This window comes from Poecilia reticulata, linkage group LG23 (genome assembly GCF_000633615.1).
Source record: "Poecilia reticulata strain Guanapo linkage group LG23, Guppy_female_1.0+MT, whole genome shotgun sequence".
NCBI lineage: Eukaryota > Metazoa > Chordata > Actinopteri > Cyprinodontiformes > Poeciliidae > Poecilia > Poecilia reticulata.
The window spans coordinates 1406035-1430842 of NC_024353.1; the positions used below are offsets into that span (position 1 = coordinate 1406035).

The 24808-nt window shown below is 39.1% G+C and overlaps 1 protein-coding gene across 12 annotated transcripts in view; it reads left to right on the forward strand.

Annotated features, from left to right (window-relative positions):
- Window positions 1-24808, forward strand: part of ppfia2 (PTPRF interacting protein alpha 2) — a 126640-nt gene that overhangs the window by 55347 nt on the left and 46485 nt on the right. For 2 of the 12 annotated variants that reach the window (XM_008400431.2, XM_008400430.2), the window contains exon 1: window positions 2944-3395. The exons of the other annotated variants lie outside the window; for them this stretch is intronic. In XM_008400431.2, coding sequence (XP_008398653.1) covers window positions 3315-3395 — 81 coding nt within the window. In that variant the 5' untranslated portion in view covers window positions 2944-3314. Of the gene's footprint in view, window positions 1-2943; window positions 3396-24808 lie in introns of those variants that run through there. 12 annotated transcript variants of the gene reach the window in all.

Here is a 24808-nt window from a genome sequence, read left to right on the forward strand (position 1 = left end):
CGCTGTGTTCAACACCGTGTGCAAGCCACGTTGACAACAAAGTATTCTAATTCTAACATGTCACATTTTCCACTGAATAACTTGGATTCCTAAGGGCTTATAAACAATGCAGGAGAGAGGAGCGCTGTGCTTTTTAAACAAATATCATCTTGTGATGAACTAAACTTCAATAAAGTATTTCTGAAGAAGCAAAAGATAAAATACAGCAGGGGTGTCCAAAGTGGGTCCTCGAGGGCCAGCATCCTGCATGTTTTAGTTCTCTCCCTGGTTTATCACATCTGCATCAGATAATGGCTCGCTAGAAGGCTTAAGAAGATCATTGACATGCTGAAAAGATTGTTACAACCACTAGGGAGAGAACTAAAATGTGCAGGATGCCGGCCCTGGAGGACCGACTTTGGGCACCCCTGAATTAGAGGGAAGTACAGAAAGATATTCATGCATTTTAGAGAATAGGGGAGTGCATTTTCTTTCTACTTTTTGTGCTTTGTTGAGTTTGGGGATGATATAAAAATGAATTGGGGTTATGCTTTGTTTCAACATTTAATTCATTGCATTTAAAAGTGACACCAAAAGGTTATGGGCACCCCAGCAAAATTTACGTTTATCAAATTCATAAAATAATTAATTATTCAAGCAAATATTTTTGTTATGTTAACATCTAATGATTAGTAGTAATAATTTTCTGCTGTATTCATTAGGGATAAAGAAACCTTAACACTGGGTGCACCTTTTGGTTTTCAGAAAATAACACCAACTTGTGTTTTCTTGGAAGAAGAAGCTGCGATCGTCGTCTGCGCCTCTTTAAGTGTTGCTGTTCTCCGTGTCTCCTTTGCAGCCCATTTGCAGCTTAAGTGGTTTCTTGACCAAACAGGCTCCTAGCTAAATGCTCTGAGAAACACTCGCGTGCAACACAGAAGAAATTAACACATGATCCAGATAAACAGCATTTCCTCAGGTAACCGCAGTCAAGCCTCATGCTTATATGTGGTCTCACCTCATTGTTCTGGGTCACTGCAGAGAGTGATTAAAAAGCAAGCATTGACTGTCTTTAGAAAATGTATTTTGTTTTGATAAAGTCTTTTTTTTTTGTCAAATGTAATTTATCTTCTGTGAGGCTTTGGCAGCTCTGGGAATCGTAAAACACAAAAGCAGTGAGAGCCAGAGGAAGCTGAGAGGATTGAAAGCCTCCAACCAATGAGTGATCAGCACTAAGCCACGCCCACTGCACATCTGTATAATTACGTCACAGACCAGTACACTGTAAGCACAAAGAACCTCGTGCACCTGATGTGCAGGAGGACATGTTTTAGTGTAAACTGCACATTTATAGGCGATACATCTGGATGTTTTTTTATCATTCTAAACTGAACCATAAAAATGTCTTTGCCTCTTAAATACACACACAAAAATCACTATCTGACAAAAAATAATTGATGTTTTCTCAGATTTATCAACCTTTATTTTAAGTGCAGATTTTCTAAAAACAAAATATTGCAGCTGCTGTAAATCTCGATTCTAGCCAATTCTTCTCCGTCTTCTTTAACAGAAAATGAAATTGTTTCCTGACTTTTTTAATAGACAGTCTTTTTAGGTGCTGTTTGTTGTCTTATCTGCCATTTTATTTTGCAAATTCAGTCCTTTAAGTTTGTGACAGTTGTCACTGAGCTGCCCTGAGGATGCCTCTGAGTGTACTGTCCTCAGATTTCATTAGCCAATCAAAACATCGGTATTTGGCCCATCTGCAGCCTGTCTCCTGGCGTTCTCCTGGCGTCAACAGATCCCAACATTGCACTCTGCTAAGTGACTCAAAAAAATCGGCACAGTGATGTTTAACGTTGTTAAAGTGAGAGCAACCCTTCCTCTTGTGGTTCAAGCTGTTTCATGAACAGATTTTAGCTAATTATTTTATGCGTGAGTGAATGTGTGTAACTTTCTGTAAATGTAAAGGTGCATTTGAAAAGTGAGTGAACTTATGAGAGTGACCTAATTTTTGCTTCTCCTCTATAAAATGCTGTTAAGCCACTAAATCAAGACCATCTCTTTGAAGTCCAATCCAAAGAGTTCATGACTAGCTTCAAGTTCAAGCCACTCAATCTGAGCTGCGTCCAACAGCCTGAAATGAAGCTACAGCATGAACCGAAGGGTTTTTCCTTTCCTTTCCAGACTAAAGTGGATTTTATAACTCAATTTGATCAAATAGTTAAATCCCTCTTCATCAGCATTTAATATGAATACTTGAGTTTACTTTGAATACTGTCAGTAACTTCATTAAAGCAAAGAAAGTAATGTAATCATGTAACGTAATTTAGTGCAGACATACACATGAATAACAGGGCAGATTCCTCATATTCAGGAAAACTTAATTACTGCACATCGTTCAAGGATTTTTAAAGTGGGACTGCACGTGGTCAGTGAACTTCTCCTAAAATGGTTAAACATTTGAATCAGAAAGTGTCTTAACAAAACTAAAATCAATGTAAGCATTTAGGATGGAGGCCGGTGAATACATTTTAACCAGAACACAATTCAGTCTCTTTGAAATCCATACTTCATTCAACACAACAAAATTAGTCAATTTTAATGTAATTTCAAACCAAGTGGAGCCCAGAAATACAAGCCACCATTTCTCCATTCAAGCTAAATTGTTGATGTTTACATTCTTAATACCAGAATGTCTTCTGAGTACCACTAAAGGCAGCCCAAGCTTTACTGGTGGTAATTGTATATGCGTTCTTCATTCCCTCACGCAAAATATGTATGGGCTCAAAACAAACACTGACTTAAAAAAGAAATACTATTCTACTTTACCAAATAATGGAAGAAAACACAAGAGCTTTACAGCGCACAAACGAGGAACGTGTGTTGTGTCAGCTGAGCGCGGCTGTGATGCTCTGACTGATTATTGGTGAAGCCTGAGGAGGGGGGAGGCGATAATCCGCGCCGCCAGCAGAGCAGCTTGCAGCGGGCGTGGGGAGAGCATGGCTCCGCTCGGTCCTTCTTACCGTTCAACCCGCTAGAAGCCCACCGAGATTAATCACCTGCTGGCGAAGGGGGGCGAGGCGTAAAGACCAAGGGATTTCCTCGCAGCCACCTTCATGACCGGGGGGTTGGTTCCCTCTGAGGAGCGTTGCGCATCTCACCGGAGCTCTCCACCTTGTAATGTCGGGAGCGCAGCGTCGGGTCAGCTGCTGATCCGAGTCATCGTCTCGGATTGTTTTTCGAGTTTCCTTTGAACGATTTCTTAGTTCGCCTGATCAGAAGGAAGGAGGGGAAACGGATAAGTTTTGGATTGTTTTCTCCGTGAAGGAATTATGATTTTCTCCGATATGAGTACGGGGACAAACTCCCCGAAGGTCCATCCGCCGAATGGGACGAGATTTTACACGTTTCAGGCAAGTGAGCCGCTCGTTCCTGCGTTTCTGGTGCGTCAAATTGTTTCTGCTTTCTGGGTACGCTCATTTAGCGTTTTTTTTTTGTTTTGTTTTTAATGAAATTTGTTCATTGTTGTTTTAATGTTGCAGAATTATAATTGGTGCGTTTTCTTGATTGCGAGATTTCACTTGATTCTCCTTCAGGGAAGTTTGTAGTTGAGGTGAAGCCGGAAACATTGATTGGCTTTGAATTCACCAAAGTAAAACAGGGAAATAAATGATTGAGTGTTCAGTGTATTGTTTACAGATACGTTAAGATGGAAAAATGCAACCGACGTTTTGGAAATGAAACAGTCATTACAATGAAAATAATGATCATCTGCAGCTTAAGGATGAATCTTTGTGTGGTTTATTCTAACATTTATTCATCTTTGCTGGTCCTGTTTCAGATTCTGTTCAGTTTCCCTGTTTTCATAGGAAAATAAGGACACCCCATGCAGAGCCCCACATTGATTTGTGTTTAGACCCCCTGTGCATATTTTAGCTCAGCCAGTGGATGCATGGCAGTGAAGCTGTGTTGGGATATTGATTGTCTGCCTTACTCGTGTGAGCAGCACAGTACTTTTTGCTTCATTGTGTCGATGGAGCAAGAAAAGTGTTCTCAATATATACCAGTCAGGCATAACATTATGACCACCTGTTTTGATGGACTTCACTAGAACCCTGAATGTGTGCTGTGGTATCTGCACCAAGTATGTTGCACGTTCAGGCCTCTATATGGATTGAACTTGTTTTCCCAGCACTAAAGAGTCCGGGTTGGAGAGTTAGGGAATTTGGAAACCTAGTCGATAACTCAAAGTCGTTGTTGTGCTTCTTAAAATATGCATGAACCATTTTTGCTCTGTGCAGGTCGTATCATCCATCTGAGACCAGAGCCAATGTGGAGAACTGTCTCCATGAAAGATGCTGGATTTAAAAGAAATAGTGATTCAGTAGATTGCTGCTCTGTGGCCCAGTTCAGATCTTTGCATACCAGTTATTGGTGTTTTCAGTGGGGTAGAGGGGTCAGCATGGGCTTATGTCCCACCCACTGAGAGGTGCAATGATGGAGGGATAATCAGTAGTTGTTATAAAGTTTTTTTTTGTTGTTGTTTTGATCAGTGTGTGTTTTTCCTCCTATGCTGGTATGAAAGACCTCTTCTGTAAGCTACTTTTAATAAAAATATGTATTGAAGTAGGTTTTTGTTGTGTTTTAATCTGAGTTTAAACAGGAAGTTTTCATAAGACTTTGTCTTATTGCTCAGATAGTAAATAGTTTCTAACGTCTGTCTGCATCTGGATGTCTCTTGAACAGCTCAGTTTGAAGTCAAGTGAGGAACAAAGACTTCCTGAATTCCTGTGAACTTTTGATATTTCTCAATCAAAGGAATCTTGTCGTTTCAGGAAATACCTCTAAGATAAACATCAGCAAAAGTCACATTTTTGGCTGCCATTGATGAGGTCTTGTCCACAAAAACTTGCTTAATTTTTTTTCTGTAAAGCAAAATGGCTGCTCAAACTCTACATAAGTTACATAAGTAGTTAATTTTAAATATACACAATTTCTTGACTAGTTTTCAGTTATAAGCCTGTTTATAATTCACTGAATCAAACTTTGAACTCCCCCCATTTTCACCATCATCAAGACAAACTAGCATTTCTTTAGTAAACGTCTCCCTGGAAGTGTTTGTGTCCTCTCCTGATATTTTATCTTACTGTGTTGCCACATTATTACATACAGTTTTACTTCAGCTGCAACAGACACAGGCTGAATCTAGTGATTGGGGTTTAAACCATAAATAAATGTGACATTTTACTTGCAGGCTTGTGGTTAAAAAATGAATGCACCTGATACACCTCATCAATTTACCTGCATCACAATGGATGCATCTTGCTGAAGTCTGCTGTAAGAAAACCAACTACTGGACTTTAGCTGTGATGCTTTATTTGAGCCACTGAGGCTTTTTTGGTAGAACAGAATCTGTTCTATTAGAACTATTATCTGTTCTAACGGTATTAGTAAAATGCTTGGATAATTCATCCAGTCTTGATCTTATTCTCTTGTTTCTTTGACAACCACAGTTGTACACTAAATATGTTAGAGCTGCATTTCTGAACCACAAATTACATGTACAGTTTCATCACTGACTAGTTGGGAAAAGAGTTGGCGTGCTCTATTCTCTTATGTCTGAAATGGTCTGGGTATAGAGTGACATTCACTCAAATCCTGGATGTGAGGGAAGGCTTGTTCTCAAAGCTCTGAAGGCACGGGGCCATATTAGCTGGCTCAGAGCAGAGTCTTAACTTCTTAGTTTCTTTGATGTGACACTGGTTCAGTGTTCAGAGACGCTGCTGCCTTATGAAGTCCAAGAGATGAGTTCAGTACATCTGCTGCAAGCAGAAGTGTTAAAGCAGGAAGTGTTCATGTTATCACATCACTCTAAAGCATAGGTGTCAAACTCCAGTCCTGGAGGGCCACTGACCTGAAACTTTTAGATATGCCTCTGCTGCACCACACCTGAATAGAATAATTTGGTCATTAGCAAGGCTCTGGAGAACTTATCTACACAAGAAGGAGGTAATTAAGCCACTTCATTCCAGTGTTTTGTACCTGTGGCACATCTAAAAACTGCAGGACAGCGGCCCTTCAGGACTGGAGTTTGACACGCCTGCTCTAAAGCTGCCTTCAAATTTATAGTTTACTGAAGAGTTCTGCTTTTATCGAATGGAGACAAATCTATATATTTTTTTAAACAATACTCTGAATCAGCCAAATGAAAGGGTGATTGAAAAAACATTTTCTATAACTACTCTACTTATTAACCTGCCTGCCAGCAACACAATTACAGTGAAAATGTAATTTGACAGAAAACGGAAGCACAATCTTTCCACTATGTGAGGAACTTTCACCACCTCCTCTAATTACAGCCGAGGCAAAGTCAAATCAAAGTTAGGAGGCGACTCCAGCTCAGATTGTCAGATGCATATTAATCAGCAGTGTGACTGTAACCTTCTATAAAGATTCATCAGATGAATAAAAGTATATGTTTATACTTATCTGCAGTGCAGTAAAACATGGCTGCCTAGTCATTCATGACTATCAACCAGAATGTATTTGAGAAAGTGACTTTCTGCGGTTATATTATGTAAACCCAGCCGTATTCTGACCCATTCAACATTAAAACTGTGCATTTTTTTCCTTCCTTCAACTGTTCACGTGAACCAGCTGACAGAAAAGATAAATGGGGTGCCTGAACATGATGATTAAAATGTGCTGCTTCTCATTTATTTTGGTAATTCACTCCACATGGTGAGATTTATACTGAGGCCTACACTGAACCGATGGAACATAATTCAGGAAGAACAGAGCTGCTTGTTCGGTGTTTTTGTTCTGCTGGGGAATGCCAGCAGTGTTGGTTTTTACGACCTTGTATCACAAAGATCAGTGACTGTTTTACTGATGCAATAATATAATAAAAAAGGCAACTTTTAATTGCCCCACTCATCTAGAAGGGATGCTGTATATTAGTCGTCCTGAGCTTCTTACCATTTTGTCTCCCTTGCTAGTTGGCCTGAATTCAATTCTGAATTGAAATAGTATCCGGATTTTTCACTGTAGTTCTTTTTTTTAAATTATTTTTGCAAAACATACTGTGCACTGTAAGTGACCCTTCTCCGTCCAGTGCATGCCAATGCTTAATCTAGGAAATCCCCCCGCTGCGTTGCATAGTGATGGACTAAATGTGAGGGCCTGCCCTCCTCTATGATCCCCACGCCTGTACGAAGCGGGACGTAGCGACGCCTGCTCATCACATGACATCAGGTTGATCTGCAGAGGAGAAGCCGACTTCTGTAATCTTTCCCGCTGGAATTTTATCTCTCTGATTACTAGAGCTTTTCTTTTTCTGTCATTTTTGATTCACAACAAGAGAGTATACCACATGTAACTGGTTCCATAGCTAAAAATACACAATAATGAGAAAAAAAAGGCATTAAGGACTAATTGGGACATATCACACACAGCCATGCACAGTTTACACACAGCTATGGGGGAAGCTTAGCACCCCTCACCCCCTCCCTCCCAGCTGTTTTGCAGCCAGCACCCAGCTGCACACTCTCTCCCCTCCACCATGTTGCCCTGCCTGCTGCGCGCCGCATGTTTGAGGGTATAAATGATGGATAACAAAAAGTGGGTTTGTGACTCATTTATACAAAAACTGCAAAGTAGTTTTTTTTTCATACTGCATATTCAAATCAAATATTTTTTATTTTGTGTAATATTTATTTACTTTATTGTGAGTCTTTACCTTTCAATATTATTTTTTTTCTTGACTGATCTTTTCTATTTATTTTTACTGTTTTGAGTACGCTTCTGCTTTATGGCCTATTTTCTTGGTCTTTTTTTTTAATCAACCCTTGTGCATTTAAAATCTGACCGGAGCAGATGGAGAAGACTTTGACCCACTTTGATGGATTCATCTCCGATTAAAAGGATAAGCGTGCTTTCGAAAGCAAGAGCCCCCTGCATGTCTGCATGCAGGGGGCATGCAGAGTTTCTGCATGAGGGCAGAGAGACGACATCCTTTTCACGTTACATAAAATATCTACATACCTAAATAGGTGTTCATTTGACATCCACGGCTGATTTGACGGTCTGGTTTATTGCTGGAGCAATTTGTCGTCACCAGGTGTGTCCTTGTCCGTCTGTCTTGGGTTGTTTCCTCCTTTGAAGCTGTGGATTCAATTCACAATCCTGGGGTAAATTGTTCTTTTTACAGTGGCTGAGGAGTTTTGCCACAAAGTTTCCTGTTTCCAGCGGAAGGAAGCGACGCAGTTCTAGACGTTAAATCATCATCCATATAAGGAGATGCTGATCCGTTTGAGAGCTGGCACAGACTAGACTTTCTTCAGCTGGTATCTGGTGAACCTTCACAGATGTGTGTACACACACACTCCAGGTCCCAGAAAGAGTTGAACAGAGCACACACACAGGCTAAACCTCTCACTTTCGGAGACGCTAGGAAACCAAAAACTCCAACGTTGATGCAATTATGATGTAATTTTGTGCCTGAATCACTGCAGAGGCATGTTTACGCTCAGCTCTGGGTATTTTTCACTCTGACAGAATGTATATGTAAATCCTGAACTTGAACCAAGGCCAATTACTGTGTGCTTTTGTTTTTGAGAATGTGATGCAGATACTGTAGATAAAACTGAAGTAGACCAAAGGGAAATAACACCAGCATGCTATGTTGAGAGGAATTACGCAAAACAGATGCATAAAGGAAATTGATATAATAATTCCTAATACAGTAATGATCACCCACACTCATTTCATGTTTCACCACTGATGTTTCCACAAGATTCAACACTTACACACTCACCAAATGTAATTTTAATGTCTGTTTTTATCCTTCTGGTCTTTAATCAGTTGATGCATCTGGAATAACTTATTAAAACAATGTTTTTTAGTCTAGTTTAAATATAAACAGCCAGTATTTTGAATTTGTCCTCTTCTGCAATTCTTTTAAATCAGTCATCGTTACAGGTGTCAGTGCAAACCTCCTCACACAGAAACATGAACTTGAAACCAGAAGGTCGCATAATAAGAGAAAAAAAAAAAGAAATCCACACAATTTCTTTTCAGTTTTTTAAACAGCTAATGAAACGTAGTTTCAATCTGTTCTGGGAAACTTTTGATTGTGGGGTTTATAAAGACCTTGTGGTGTAGACAGAGATCTTTTCATACTGTAGTTTTAGAAAAAAAGGAACGCTGCCTGGGAAAGAAGGAGGCTGCTTACTTATGTCATCCTCACATTTATTTCGCCTTGTTTTCCTTATTTTCTGCAGAACAGTCCCACTACATGTGCAGTAACTGAGGCCAATGATTTTCTAGTTTTTCTTTTTCTCTTTTTTCTCCGTGTGGAAAATGGCCGTCCTCTGTCCGTGGTGCTGAAACTGAAGCAATCGCCCATAAGGCACTCCTCTATTGGCCTTTAATTGTCTGGCTGTGTATTTCAAGCAGTGAGTGCGTGGATGTGGACAACCTCTGTCTCATTGTAGCATACATTTCAATTTATATCAGTTTATATATTAAAGAGCATCATTTTATAGTTTGTTTCCACTTTACCGTCTGAGTCATTCATTGGAAAGCTCAGAGATGTTAGTTTTTAAAAAGCGTTTCTCTCACCCACAGTGTGCTGTTAGCCATACTCATAAAACATTTCAGTGTGCAGAGGCCTTTTTTAATATTAAAGTGTCATTCAAATCTTTACATTTTGACTGGTTTTCTTATTTTACTGCTGCTATTTCTGTTGGTAGCTTTTTCAGATTGTGTGTGTTGATATAAGAAGGTAGTGGACTCGAACACCAGACTGATTCCTGTCAAACTGAAGGGAACTCTAGTAATGAATTGGTTGCAAACAGTAGTTCAAACTCAGAATTACTGCTGCATTTAACAACTAATTTGCTGTTCACGATATATGATCTCTTTTTCAGCCGTCGCATTTAAAATCTTTGAGCTCTGCTGATCTTTACCATCCTTCATTCAAAGACATGAAACTTCACACACATCCTGTAGTTTTCAAGTCTGAATTTATTTGTTGGTAGGAAAAACTGCGGCGTTGCTGAATAATTGGAAAGCGTTTAAAAGGCGGGGAATTTTACATTTAATGGCTCCTGAACACACTGTGAACAAAACATTGGAAGAGTAGAAGCATAAAGGCAAAGCAGTTACTTTAACAACCAACATTAATTTTATTAAAACAGACATCACTTTATAGAAGGCATCAAGAATAAATGAGACCTGAAGAAGCGAAGCGCCTTGTTGCTGAAATGTGCTGTGCAAATAAACTTGACTTGACTCGGAAGTGGAGGGAGATGATTTAGCATGTTGATTTAAAAACTCAAACCGTAGAAATGAATGATGGGGATTAAATACTAAATATAAAACTACTGTTGTCATTACAAGTCGTATATCTAATTTCCTGAAACATTTGATCTTTTCCAGGTCTGACCGCTGGAAGAGCTGCTTTACTGGACAAAACCTTTAAGGGGAATAAACCTACAAAGAGACGGATTGCTTTACCTAGTTTTTATTCTGTACTGAGGAAGTTTTTGATTCTACCTGAATCACTAACTTGAATGTTTCTGAATATGAAGTCTGGCAATGAAAGCATGTTTAGCTCAGCTCCTCAGTCATTATAACCTGCCTCCTGGCTTTGTGCATCTATTTCTGGTTTAAAGTGTGAAGTGTTTAGTCTGGGGCAAGGATAACATCCAATTTTATACATCCAGCTGCTACGAAGTCATATCCTGCTCCCTGCTGCAAATATAATTGCCGTATCAAGCCAAGTCTATATGTCGGCACACTACAAGTTAGAAAACGCAGAGGATTGCTGTTGCTTATTTTTCTGTAACGTTCTGCACCAGATCTGCTACCAAAACCTTTTACTCATTCGGCAAAAGCACAGCAGTGCCTGGGCAGCTAACACAGACATCTGTGCATTTACACACTTGTTCCTGTTGTCAAGATGCAGGAATTTCTTTGGCTGTAAAAAGTAACCAGACAAAACAAAGGAAACCTACAGAAAAACATGCAAACTGCACATAAACCTTCAAAGAAAACATTTAAATTGACCTGTTACTGGTATCAATGCCCATATTTTAAAAACTCGATAATGTTATTCCCGTTTCTTTCCGGTGAAGGTGTTTTGAGATTGTAGTGATTTGCTCAAATCTTTTGGTTTTGGTTGGGAGCCTCGATGCAGGATTTTGAATCAGCTGAATTTTATCGTGGGACTGCTTTTGTATTACAGTAATCAAATCTACTAGAAATAAAGACATGAATTAGTTTTTCTATATCTGTTGAATACAATTCTAAGATACAGACCTTGATATATTATGGATGTGACACGTTGTTTTTTAAAATCCTCACAGGGTTTAACCAACTAAAGGTTCAAAGGGAGATGAGTGAGTTTTTTCAGATGATAGGATTCTTAAAGAATCGGTTTTAGTAAATTCCTGGAAAATTCCTTGACATCAGTTTGGCAGTGAAAGACGTTTAATGTCAGGAGAAAATGGATGAATACAGCTGTGTGTCACCTGGGTAAGAATAATGGGAGATGTCATGATGTCTAATGATGGATCCGAGGGGAGTGGTATATAAATGAAACAGAAACGGACCAAGAAGGTTCAGGGGCTTCATTAGACTGTTACTCCAAAAAGATCAGCATCATTAAGGGGAAATAAACGTGTTTTCTTAGAAACTCTTCTCAACCGACTGTTGGATGCATCAGTGAAAAAAACCCAACAAATTAAGCAACCTGTCTTTAAATGTAATTTTAAATTTTATCGTTTCTTTTTGTAACATTAAGCTGAAAGATTAGTGTGAAGAGCATTAAATCAGAACATTATTGTCATGAGGAAATAGATGACTGTCGACACATCCTCCTCTGTCCTGTGAGATAAGAACTAAAGAAAACTCTGAAACCTTCCCTGAAATGTTACGAGACTGACTTTCTAAGTTAGGAGTGATATAAATTTTTATCTCCTTTTATGATTTTTGAAAAGTTAGATTTTTAAAGCCTTGCCCCAGGCCTGTTTGAGCGTTGTCATTTTCCAGTTTACGACAGGTTGGGGTCAGTTGGTTGGAAGTGTGACAGAATCTACATTTCAATTTTCTTTACAATTCCTGATGAGAACGTTCAAATATTCAGCCAGGATTATGACAGGAGCTTGAAAAAAGTGTGTGTGCTTCATCTGCAGCCTCCTGTGTTAAAAAATTATTGCATTAAGCAAGAATGGCTAATATGCATTATTAAATGACCAGAACGTTTGTTTTTATTTTTTTATGATGATCTAACAGATGTGCTGTGTGACTATAAATCACGACCCTCTCCTTTTTTCATCCCTTATGAATCCTATTTGTATTCAGAGTTTGATTGATGCTGCAGGCCACAGATATTGAGCTTCTCTGTGTGTCAGTTTAACTTTAGTGCCTCTTTCTGAAAAATATGATCCAAACGTACGATCAAGTGCCTCCTGTTACTTTGCTATTTGGACTAAAACCTAATCATTACCAATTGGCTTTATGTTCAACAACAAAGATAACCTGAAAGTATGCAAAACGAGTTCTTCCTGAAGATCTCAGTTTATGATTATTGCAATAATCATAAATCTGCTCAAAAGCAAGATACAATAAATGAAGGGAAGGAAACGTTTTCTTCTAGCTTCCCTTGGCTTGGGGCCTTTTGCATCAATCTAATATCCCTGATACTGACACAGACTCACTGACTCATGTCAGCTTTGTGATCTATACTAAGTTGAGCTGACAGCTCGCCAGCCGTGGCGTGGCTCGGGCCAGGCCCTGCAGGCCATTCCAGTTCTCACTGGAGGAAGGAGCGCCACCTGCCACATGAGAATCCCTTCGTGCAAAGACCTCAGCATCCACTCTCGGTTGCCGTGGAGACAACAGCCGTGATTCATCCCCCTCTCAAACTGGTGGAGGAGTTTTGCCACACCCATGGGTGTCGGGAAGGGAAGGCAAGGAGGGCTCACAGGAAAGGTGGGAAAGAATAATGTGTAAGATTGAACTAATCTGGCAGATTTTATACTTGGATGGCAAACCTGGTTTGATTTTTTTATGATTATCTTTTGTTTCGCATTAAATTAAAAAGCAATTTACTTGTTCTACATTTCCGTTTTCTGCGTTTTGATCGTTTTCCGTTGGACTGTTCAGGTATTTTCTTCAGTTGTTGTTAGGATTGCTGCTGCAGGCGTTGGTCATGTCATTAACAGATTGCTGTGGGTGCCCAGGAAAAGCACAATTATTCCTTAGGTTGCTAAATTATTGCAGCTGGGAGTCGACTGTAACACAGATCATTATTCACTCTGCCAGGAGGCCTGGCCTGAGGAAAAGTTGCATAACTAGCATACATGCATGCATGCTCAAGCTGGCGATTGTAATTATACTGTCTGCAGAACTGCCAAACCGCAATGGTGTCTTCCATACTGTTGACATTCAGACCTGATATAAATATAATGTATGACTTGGGGAATAACCAATAGTCTGGTGATTTCTAGTGTATATTTTTCTGTTATTCTGCCTTAAACAATTCAGCTAAAAACTAAGATATATGTGCTCTGTGTAGCAGAACGTTTTACAATATTAATGTAGCAGAACAGTGTGTTCTAGCATTCACAGAAGACGGTGTGTTTTCAACAGGAATCTACTGTCAAAGTCAAATCACTTTTTTTTTTATTGCTCACAATAAAACACGATGTGTGCATCCCCTCGATCTGGAGGCTTGTATGTTAAACTAAGCATTCATTTTATTAAAGGTAAATTAGCTTGGAAGAATTATACCAGCGTTTTTTAAAATTTTTTATTTAATTTAATTTTAAGTGATTTATCACTTTATTTTAATCGAAAAATTGATGCTACCTTTAGCTTGATGAAATAAACTCCGTGCTGGAAAGCTTGTAGACTTAAGGGGCAGTAAAAGTGCGACACTCGGGCCTCGTTAACGGCATTTCAGATGCTGCAATATTTGTTTCACTCGATGGCAACAGATATTTGTCCCGACTGGACTTTTTGTAGAACAGTTTGATTCCCGCTTCCTCCTGCAACAATCTCAAAGTTCTATAAAACCATGAGACGTGAAATAGAAACGGTTTTTCAAATGTGCCTGGATAAACGAGTTTGGATGTATCCTCGTTTTCTGTTGAATATTGAGTATTTATTAGTGAGACTTATCAAGACTGTCTATTGATCCAACCGTTGTAATAAAGAAGCATTTTGCTTTTACCCCAACAGAGTGAACAAAACGGCTTTCAGCTCGTGTCTGTGGTTCAATTTAGTTGTTAATTTCTTTGTATAGCATGTGGAACTTCCTGTTTCACCAGTATGTTTTCTCCTCCTCATCAGAGTTCAGTGTTGTGCTGCATAAGACCAGGTTTTATAAAAATCATCTTCTATCACTTATTGGAATTCAAATGACAAGGAGCCTGACCCAGATCATCTTATGTCTGGGAGAGTCTACTGTATTATTGATGGCCATGTTTACCAAAGTGCTGCCTCTTGAAAATCCTGAGACGTGTGCTGTGACAGCCTCGATACATAAATCTGCTCTGAGCTTAGCTTGCGGTTAGAATGCTTATTGTATGTTGTGTTCATGCATTAATGGCCAGGCTTTTAGTACAGAACAGGAAGCTGCTTCGCTGGGTTTCTGACCTCGTATGGGCAGCTTTGCCGTCTTTGTGCTTGCAGCTGCAAAAGGCAACAAATCCATATAATATAGGACAGGAAAACGCCGACATCTGTGCAAAAAAGAAAAATTTATACAACAGTTTTGGCGTATAAAATAGTACTAATGTTTTTATTACTTTGTGCTTGTTTCACTTTCTCGAAACAGTGATTTGGGTTTTGTTCCACTCAAAACTTTTAGTTTGACAAGCTTCCTGTAAAGGAGCTGTTGGTGATATTTAGATCTTTTTTCTTTTTCTTATTTGGACAACATGATGGCTACTTGATACCAAAGTAGAGACGATGCGTCACTTTAAAGTTTGTTTGCAGACACATTGTAATCTGACAAAACCTTGTTGGTATTAAAGCTGGTGAAATGTCCAGAGTCCTGCAGTGAAAGTTTTCACATGAGAGCAGTTTGATCATTCTTCCAGGACTTTAACCTCACTGTAGAAAACTGTAGAAGAAATTAAATGTACCTGTAAATGAACAGAGCTTAGTCCATCAGTATGCTCTGCATTACTTAAACAGCACACAACACTCTCACAGGTGTGAACAGATGCTCATTATTTTAAATAAATGTTGCACAGCATGACTCTTAATTTCAGTCAGACTACACTTCAGCCAACTGCTTGGTTTTGCACTTTCATCGAAGGACTCGCCGCTATAGCCGGATCCTTTTTTCTCCTCTTTCACTCACTTCCTCCTGAACACCTTGCTGAAGGTCTTTAGCTGATAACTCTTCTAACAAGTGCTGCCACTCTTTCTTACTCTTCTGTAAAAAACACTTCTTTCCTTCAACACGCTGCACCTAGCAGTGAGTCAAAGGCTTTTTTAGGATGCTTCAGTGTGGTATTGTTGAATTCTGGGTGTGCTAACCTGCGTGCGTGCGTGTGTGTGTGTGTGTGTGTGTGGGGGGGGGTGTTCTCCTCACTGCACTCTTGATGAGACTTGACACTTATGCATCATCAGAGATTACTTTAACCTTGAAGAAGGATATCGTCTTGATTGGTTGACAGTGTACTGTTTTTCTTTTTTTACCTAGTTAGTGCTTTTTTGTTTTCTGTTATCAGTCGTATTTGATTCATAATTACGTATTTTTGCAATGCCTTGTTTTCTTCCCATTTTAAAAACTAAAACCTTTTTTAAATATTTCAAATGCCACTTCCAAGTTATGAAACTTTGCAACGGTGCAAGACGACTGATTGTCATTCTAAAAAAAAAGTATTTTACTTTTCCTTCTGTAAACCTTTTCTGTTAAATTGCTCTAAAGAAATAGTGTTTTTGATGACACTGCCCTGGGCAAAGACCTTTAGTTTTATTTCTTTGATTAGATGAAAATGCATCAGATCTCTAAAGTTATTCCACTTTAAGTATGACAAAAACAGTTGATGATTATTCAGTTGAATCATCATTGTTATTTCTTGTGGCATTTTTCCGCCAAAGCATTTCCAGTGATTATCCCAGACTGATTTCTTTCTGGATTTATTAAAACAATCTGGTGCTTTAAGGCCTGCACAGTGACGCAGTTGGTAGAGCTGTTGCCTTGCAGCAAGAAGGTTCTGGGTTCGATTCCCAGTCTTTCTGCATGGAGTTTGCATGTTCTCCCTGTGCATGCGTGGGTTTTCTCCGGGTACTCCGGTTTCCTCCCACAGTCCAAAAACATGACTGTCAGGTTAATTGGTCTGTCTAAATTGCCCCTAGGTGTGAGTGTGTGTGTGGATGGTTGTTTGTCCTGTGTGTCTCTGTGTTGCCCTGCGACAGACTGGCGACCTGTCCAGGGTGACCCCGCCTCTCACCCGGAACATTAGCTGGAGAGGAACCAGCACCTCCTGACCCCACTGAGGGACAAGGGTGTAAAGAAAATGGATGGATGGAATCTGGTGCTTTAAAACAACGTTGGAAATTAGATTTATGGTGCAAAATTTAAAAGAAGTTGCTGGCATGATGGCACAAGTTTATCTTTTCCATAGCTGCTATTTGTAGCAATACAAACTGAATCAGTGTTGAGCGAGGATTATCACCAGTCTACCAGTGAGACTCTGTTTTTCTTCTTTTGGTAATAGAAAAGTACAGATGATGGGATTTGCTTTAACACACTAATTGGCTAATATTGTTAGGGTTCTTCCCCTTTTACAATGGGAAACAAAAGCTCCATTTATTTTGCTCAAACCCATTACTGTTGAAATGCAGACAAGTATGCGCTTCATAATATAATCAGAGACATGAGACATTTCATTTAATCGACTCGGTTTTAGCAACTTCTGAAACAAGGTTACAGCTGGATGTGAGGAAACATAATGGTCTCCTTCACTAAAGATAATGAATGTTAAAAGGAAAGCTGTTTGATTTTCAGAATTGAAATTATGGGAGTTAAATTGGACGACTGGTTATTTAAAGCGCATTAGACGTATCTCAACACTTACCCCATTTTCAGAGGTTTCTCTACTTAAAATCAAATTTCAATCATTTGTCAGAGGCAGCAGTCTGGAAAAAGTTTGATCATTATGAAAAAAGAACAAAACAATGAAGCATTCATGTTTGCTTCTGGAAATCTTAACATGTAGTAGAGTAAGTATTAAATATTATACCATTGAAAAGATTTGAAAGCTTGTACGTCCTCATGAGGATACGGTGCTAAAGCAAAAAGTATTCATAGTTTGTTCTTCATATTTTCATGTTGCAATCACCAACTCACCAAAAAACTCACCTGTGTTTTATTTGATGGACCAAAGGAGCAGATATTTGTCAGGTGGATGAAGAACGTGGTTTTCTGTTTATTTTGTAGTAACATCTTGTCTTTGTGTTCAGCACCGTAAGTCAATACTTTGTAGAACCACTTATTATTACTGAAGACTGTTTTTTTTTCTTTGCAAAATAGAGAAAGTTCAGCTTTGACTTTGCATTTCTACTTTCAGTAATTGCTTTTATTTTCGCACTCTTTCATAAAGGACAAAAATTGCTCATAACTTGGTTGTGTCCTTTCTGCTGTTCACGATGCTTTTAGTTTGAAGGACTTCATAATGCATTACATACAGGTCTGATTTCTGTATCGTGTGCTTCTGAACACAGCTGTTTGCACTGGATTGTAAACTGGAGCAAAGGAGAAAAGGGTTAGACTTGTACCTTCTATGGTGCAAGTATTTCAATCAGCAGTGTTTAATGTGTGCATCATCATCTCCATCCTTTCACCTGTGCAGCTGAGCTGTCATGTCCTGGACTGTCTGCATGTATCCCATTGTAGAAAGCTGTGACATGCGAGCCAAGATAAAACGTCTGGATGAATGGCAGGTTATTTGTATGTGGTCTTCTGTAGCTGAGTGGCCATCTCTGTATTAATTTCCTTACAAATTTTTTTTTTCTCTCACATTGGCATTGTTTGTTCCCTGTGATGTTATCCGGTTGACAGGAAATAACATGTCATACGTTTTTCATATCAGGCATTTCACTTTTTCTGTTTGTCTCTTGATTTCTTCCCCTGTTCGTGCTCTCTGCAGATCACAATGGCGTCCATGGGCGGCTTTTATTTTTGCACCCTGTCACGGCTGTTTTTCAGTCCCATCCAGCTTCATTAGATCCCGCCATCCCCCCATCGCTGCTCATTTGAACTTGACTGAAATGCTTCAAAGCAAAGGGGGGTGGAGAGGGGAGCACTGCTCCACTTCTGATGCGATGAGAAAAACCCCTCCACGTTTGAAGTGACTTTATTGTGACACCAGTGAAGCTGATCTCAAGGAGATCACGGGTTTGACGTCTCCCTGATTTGTTCCACCATTAATTAACAATTTAAAGCCGATCTATCAGTTTACCGTTTACCCCAAGAGTGATGGTTTTCCATTACGCAGTTTGAGCTGCTTTATTGATGTAAAAGATGTAATTTATACGCCAGATTTTTACTGCTGGAATTATTGAGCTTGTCTGTGAGAACATTAATTTGCAGTATTGATAAATGGACATGCAGATCGTAAGTTTTACAGAACCAGCAGGTCTTAGTTAAATATCATGATTTAAGAAATTTGTTGTCTATTTAGAAATCTAAAAATGCATGATATTGTCTGCAGGTAGCATAATGTAAATATGTACATATGCCTTTAAAAACGTTTCTAAGCCATCAGTAGAAAGGTTTGTTATGATGTGAGTTTACTTTCTGCAGCTACATCAAGTAAATTAATTTCCTCATTCAAAATTCTCCATATGTGGGCATCTGTGTAATTAGATGTTGTATAATCAACATTTTATAGATTGCAGCTCCCCTCCCTCCAAAAACTCAAGTGTTTCGACCAAATACAGTTTTAAGGGTTAAAAAGAATTTGAATGAAGTTGAATTTTAATTAGTGAATTTAATTTCCATAATGTAGTACCTGTGACTCATCAGCGCTTGTTATCTGCCAAAAATAGCTAAGACATCATGGGTTGTTTATTTTCTGTGGTTGGTTTTTTAAAATGTATTTATTTTCCTTAACATTTCTTTGCATCTTTTAGAAAAGTTGCTTGATGAGTTTCTAACCTCTTTGCTGCATGTCAGAGGTTAGAAAGTCTCTTAAAGAGAGTGGTCATGATTTAGTATTTGAAAAACCAAAGGAATCTGTTTGAAATGTAAAAACTGGCCTTTAATTAAGGCTCAAAGCACGTTGGAAGGGATTCTCAGTCTATTTCCCTGCTCCTGTTTTTATTTTTTTCTACAATATCCCACTTAGCTGCTGTGTGACGTTTGATAGAAAATTGATTCTTTCTGGCCTTTCTACTATAAAGGCTTGACTGGAGTGATGCTGTTGAACTGATTGCTGTAATCCTGCTTCCACACACAAGGGCACTCATTGTCTGGGTGGGCACATGTTTGACTGAGATCTTTCTTGCAGTTCTGTAGAGACTGTTCCAGACTGGTATTTCATATTGATTAGTGCTTTATTGCTTTTTAAATGCCTTAAAAATAATTTCCTTCCCTTGCTCATGTGCTTTGACAGAGTTCAGTTTCTCATTTCTTTTTAAATCTCAGTTGTTGGGAGTGTAAATAGTTTTGCCAAATGTTTTACGTTAACTATAAGCTCTTTTTACACTGTTGTCAAATTCTGGACATTCTGAAGTTTATACTAACATCAAATACAATAGATTGAGGTATAGATTTTTATTTTAGATTTGCGTATTATTACTGTGAAATTGTGGTATTTCTACTCAACTTTATCCATACAATTGAAATCTAACATTTCCCCCATCCTGCTGCGATTTCTTTATTGTCACCTGAAAAGGAAACTGTTGGACTTGCTTTCTATCCCGAGCCTCAGATGTTTTGCGTTCCTCTGTACCTCGAGAGAAAAACATGCCAAACTGCAGCCGTGCCAGAAGCAGCGAGTCTGCAGAGTTCCTGGATGTCTTTGAGCACTGCAGCTGATCCAAACGTCTCGGCCACAGAGGAACCGACCATCAAGTTGATGCACGACTTCACCATCTGTGCCTCTGCAGTCCTGAACTTGCTCTCCTGCTTCCTGTTGTATCTCAACCCCAGCAGCTCCCTGTGACCTTTACCTTGCTGGTGAAAGGAGCCAGAAACGATTACACTGTGGCTTACAGGATTTCTGAATAGATGGCATTGTTTCCCCATGTTATCGATTCACTGACATTATTATCTCATGGCTTGGCAAGCACAGTGGCACACATGAGTACACACACTGAGGCTCCACAATGGGAACTTCATTATGTGTCCCTTCAATGTCAAGGAGGGAGCGTCCTCTAAAGCCTGGGCCTCGGTCCTGCATGAAAATGATCGTTTCACCATAACTATTGTTTTCTGCTTCCATTGTTACTGCTAGATGAGGACAGTAGCTTTTGAAAGCTTAGGTTAGTTTCTTTGATGCACAGAAACAATATAAAATCATTAACTACACCTCACTTTCCCTAAGTCTTTTTTAAAATTGTTACGGTTAACGTGTGTTTAAGGAAATGCAGGAAAAGTTGCTGTAGTTATTTCGTGTTCTCCCCTTCTAGCTGCTGCTGCACACTGCTGGTCAGCTTTCTGGGGGAAAGAAAAACACATTTCCTCTCTTACCTGACAGACAAAAACTGATAGCCGTGGCATGAACACTACCAATAATTCCTAAGCTAACTATTTTATAAGTACAGTTGCTAAACGTTAGACACCATGAAAGCAGCCAGCTGCCAGGCAGACTTACTAATTAACCTCAAGATTGTGGCTTTTCTGGTTTAGCCTTCCTGTTATCTGCTCTGTCCCTCTCAGCCTGGATGAATCATAGACATTGGTGTGTCAGGTCATAATCAAATTATTTTTCCGGACACAGTAAATGTTTTGCATTGGAATCATTGATGCTCCTGGTTTGAATCCTGACCTTTAGACTTTCTGAATGGAGTTTGCATGTTTTCTCTGTGCCTGTGTGAGTTTTTTCATTTACTCACCAATGGCTGCTGGTCATAGTCAGTCGTCCCGCGACCCTGTAAGAATAACGGCGGTCAGACAGTGGATGGATGGATGGCTGTAAATGTCTTGTTTTAATTAGCCCCATTTTTTATGTTCTGAAAGAATTTGATGCAAAAAATGCATTAAATGAATCTGCCAGTGTTTGAACATGGGTAAGAAGATATAATACAGCCATAAAATATTTAAATTCATGATAATTTCCACCCGACGTTCGTTGTAGATGATGATCTAAGAGCTTCTGTTCTATTACCATGAGCATGTTATGCTTTTCACATTAGCATTACCTGTGTTGTATTTTTATTTGTGTGGAAATTGAAAATTTTTTTAACTTTGGGGGTAAATAGTAAAAAGGCATGTGGAGACATTTCTGACTTTCTGGTGGAATGCACCTGAATATTTCTATGTAAATCCCAAATACTATCTAGATCAGTGGTTCTTAACCTGGGTTTGGTCGAACCCCAGGGGTTCGATGAGTCGGTCTCAGGGGTTCGGCGGAGCCTCTGCCGTGGAGGTAAAGACACACTTGTGTAAAGTCGTGATGACGCGTCGCTTTGCCATCACTTGCTGCAGAAGATCACGTTACATTGCTTTGCCAATCAGAGCTGCGGAGGAGCACTGATTGAAGGAGCTCAACTCTCAGCATGGATTTGAACTTGTGTTTTTAATTACTTCAGCAAAACTCACCGTTTTTACCAAATTCTGTAGCTGTCGTTGTACTTCTAAATCTGCTCCTTAGTCGCATCTTTTCGGGGTTGTTACTGCCTCTAGTGGCGTGGGGGTGGTAACACAACTAATATAATTACATTACTAAATCAGAATACCGCAATCTTTATTATTTATTATTAATTTTTCATTCTCTTAAGAATATAGAGCTAATTAAATGATCTAAACAAGACCTTAAAGTGGTTCCAGTTTCTCTCGATGGYCAACCTGTTGAAACTTTGGCAAATTTTAAATACCTTGGGTCGTTCCTGGACAGTCAGCTCAACTTTGCTGAAAACACTGACTATATTTTGAAGAACTGTTCTCAGAGACTCTAGGAAGACTTAATGATCAAGGGGTGATCACTATGTCTTGAATTTGGGGGGGAGGGAATCATATTTTATTTATCACTACAGAAGGGTTCAGTGAATGCGCATATGAAACTGGTGGGTTCGGTACCTCAAAACCGTAAAAAAGGTTAAGAACCACTGATCTAGAGAGTTATTCACCAGCTCCTGGTCCTTCGAGACTCAACATTGTGCATGTTTTCACCCCAACACACCTGATTTAAAGGAATAAATCGCCTCAGCAGCTCATCACCGAGTTCTGCAGAAGCCTTATAATTACTCCCTGATGAGAATTGGGTCTGTTGCAGCAGGAGATGCAAAAGATGCAGAGCAGCGTGTCCTGTGAATCAGGATGGAGGAACACTGCTCTAGATGTTTCATTTACAAAACAAAATTCATTTGTTGCTGAAGTTGACCTGCCTGGATTCCTGTACATCATTTAAGAGCTTTTATTTTGGAGTAAATCAACTGGAGCAAAAATAACTCTATCTAAAATATCACTTACTTTCATCATGTGCTAAGTTCAGGAGTTAATTATTGACTCTCAGTGGAAGGAATATCACTTTCCTTTCTCTTGTATCATGAAAATAATAATCATTTTTAGAACACTAGAGCGAGGAGGTCGTATGCTTCGCTGTGGTAACAATGTTGAGAAATGAAGACTTGTTTCCAGGGTGATGTGTTGCCCTATTGTTGGTGTAAAAATAGATAAAAACATGCTCCACCTTAAAAGCAGCCTTGATTTGAAATGCGTCAAGTCGTGTCATCCATGAACGCTACTAATCTTCTTATCACCTTTTACTACAAAGATTCTCCTTAGCATGATGCGATATTAAAGTATTGGTCAGATTAATCATGCGTTTTTAATCTGTGGTGTTCATCATACGTTTGAAAGCCATTCTTTTTCTACTCTGATTTAATTTCTGTTCAAATCTCTGCAGATAAACCTTCTCATCCCAGTCGTTTTACACAGTCCTGAAAAACGCATGCATGTCCATTTATGTGCTGTGCCTTCGCTGGTACAGCGTTTGGATGGCTCATCAACCCACATTCTAGTTCTGATCAGATATTTTTGTCGTGCCGGCCGACAGCCGTGTTGATGAAGGGGCCGAACACAGAGGGGGCAGTGAGGATAAAAATAGCAGCTTTTGTGAGCTAGGATTCCCCGTCGGCTCAGAGCCAAAAGTGCAGCCGATCGCGCCAACTGATATGGATGTAGAGGGAAAAAAAGGGATTTGATCCAAAGGAAACGATTTCCTGATTTTACATTATACCACGTAGATGCATCTGATTCCATTCACTTAGGGGGAAAATAAAACACCCTCCGTCTATATGGGAAAAATAGTCGCCCCTCCTTTTTAAATGATATTTCCTAATTGCTGTTGAATCAAAAAGATCACATAAATAACTCCATTTCAAATTAGCGCACTATCCCTCAACTCCTATTAATTAAATAGGAGTTGAAAAACAAGTCCTCCTCATATGTCCTTCTGTTTTCTAACATTTATCCTTACAATAATCTACAATAATCTACATTTGCTGTTCACTCAACGTCTGAAAGCTTTTTATTTTATCTAAGGTTTATATATCCATGTGTCAACCTTAGATATCATTACAAATCTTAGATATCTTACACATCTGTTTTGTTTTAGGTTTGTAGAAAGACAAAATGTACTTTTCCACTTTTTAATCTTGCCCTTCTTTATGAAATTGTTGTAATTTAACACAGTTAAAACAAAAGATGAAGAAATATGGATACTCTTGTGAAGTACTTCCTATGAGCTACTTTTATAAAGTTCAGTGAAGCAGTCTTCCAAGTTTATATATTTGCTAATAGTTTCCTGGCGTTAGGTGAGTGGTGAATTAGGAGCTTTACATCTACACATCTTCAATGTTGATCCTCAGGTTTTCACATTAAGGACAAACCACAGTCGGTGTGTCCTATTAAACATCATACCCTCTTTTTCCTTTCAGGTTTTTTGTGTCTTTCAATGTTACTGTACTAACAGGAATGGACCTGTGTCCTGGATGCATGAATTCAGTCTGTTTTTCATCTGATATCACTTTTTAGGCAGGTACGGTGTAATTTGAAGTAGAAAATTAGCCTTTCACCCACTGATTACCAGCTTCCACAAGAAATGTCTTTAGTGCCAACCTCCTGCCTCTATTAGCCTTAACCAGCAGAAGACTGCATGCATCAAGTCAGTCTGTCTGCTGGATTAATTGTCCTCAACAGAAACAATTGACAGAGACGCATGGTGTCGTCTGGTTTGTTTGAAAAAGATCTGACTTTGGCAATTATAGCTTCTACTCAATTAACTTCAACTTCTGGACTTCGGGATAAGATGTGCATAAAAGAACACTGAACGAAAAAGTTCTCTTGAGGTGTTTACTAATTAAACAGGTCACATTTCACAAGCAAATGCAGTTCCCTCCACATTTAATGAAACCCAAGAAAGTTATGAAAAAATACATTTGAATAAAGTAGCAAAATCTTGATTTGATCAAACACAAACTTGGATTGTTTCTTTCTTTGAATCTTTCGACTAAAAAAAAAAAAAAAAGACAGAAGACAATCTGAAAGCTCAGTGGATATTTGTGTATTTAACGTTGAGCATAAATGGGCCTTTACTGAGATCATCTAGGGGAGTTTAGGATGGAGCTGCAGCAG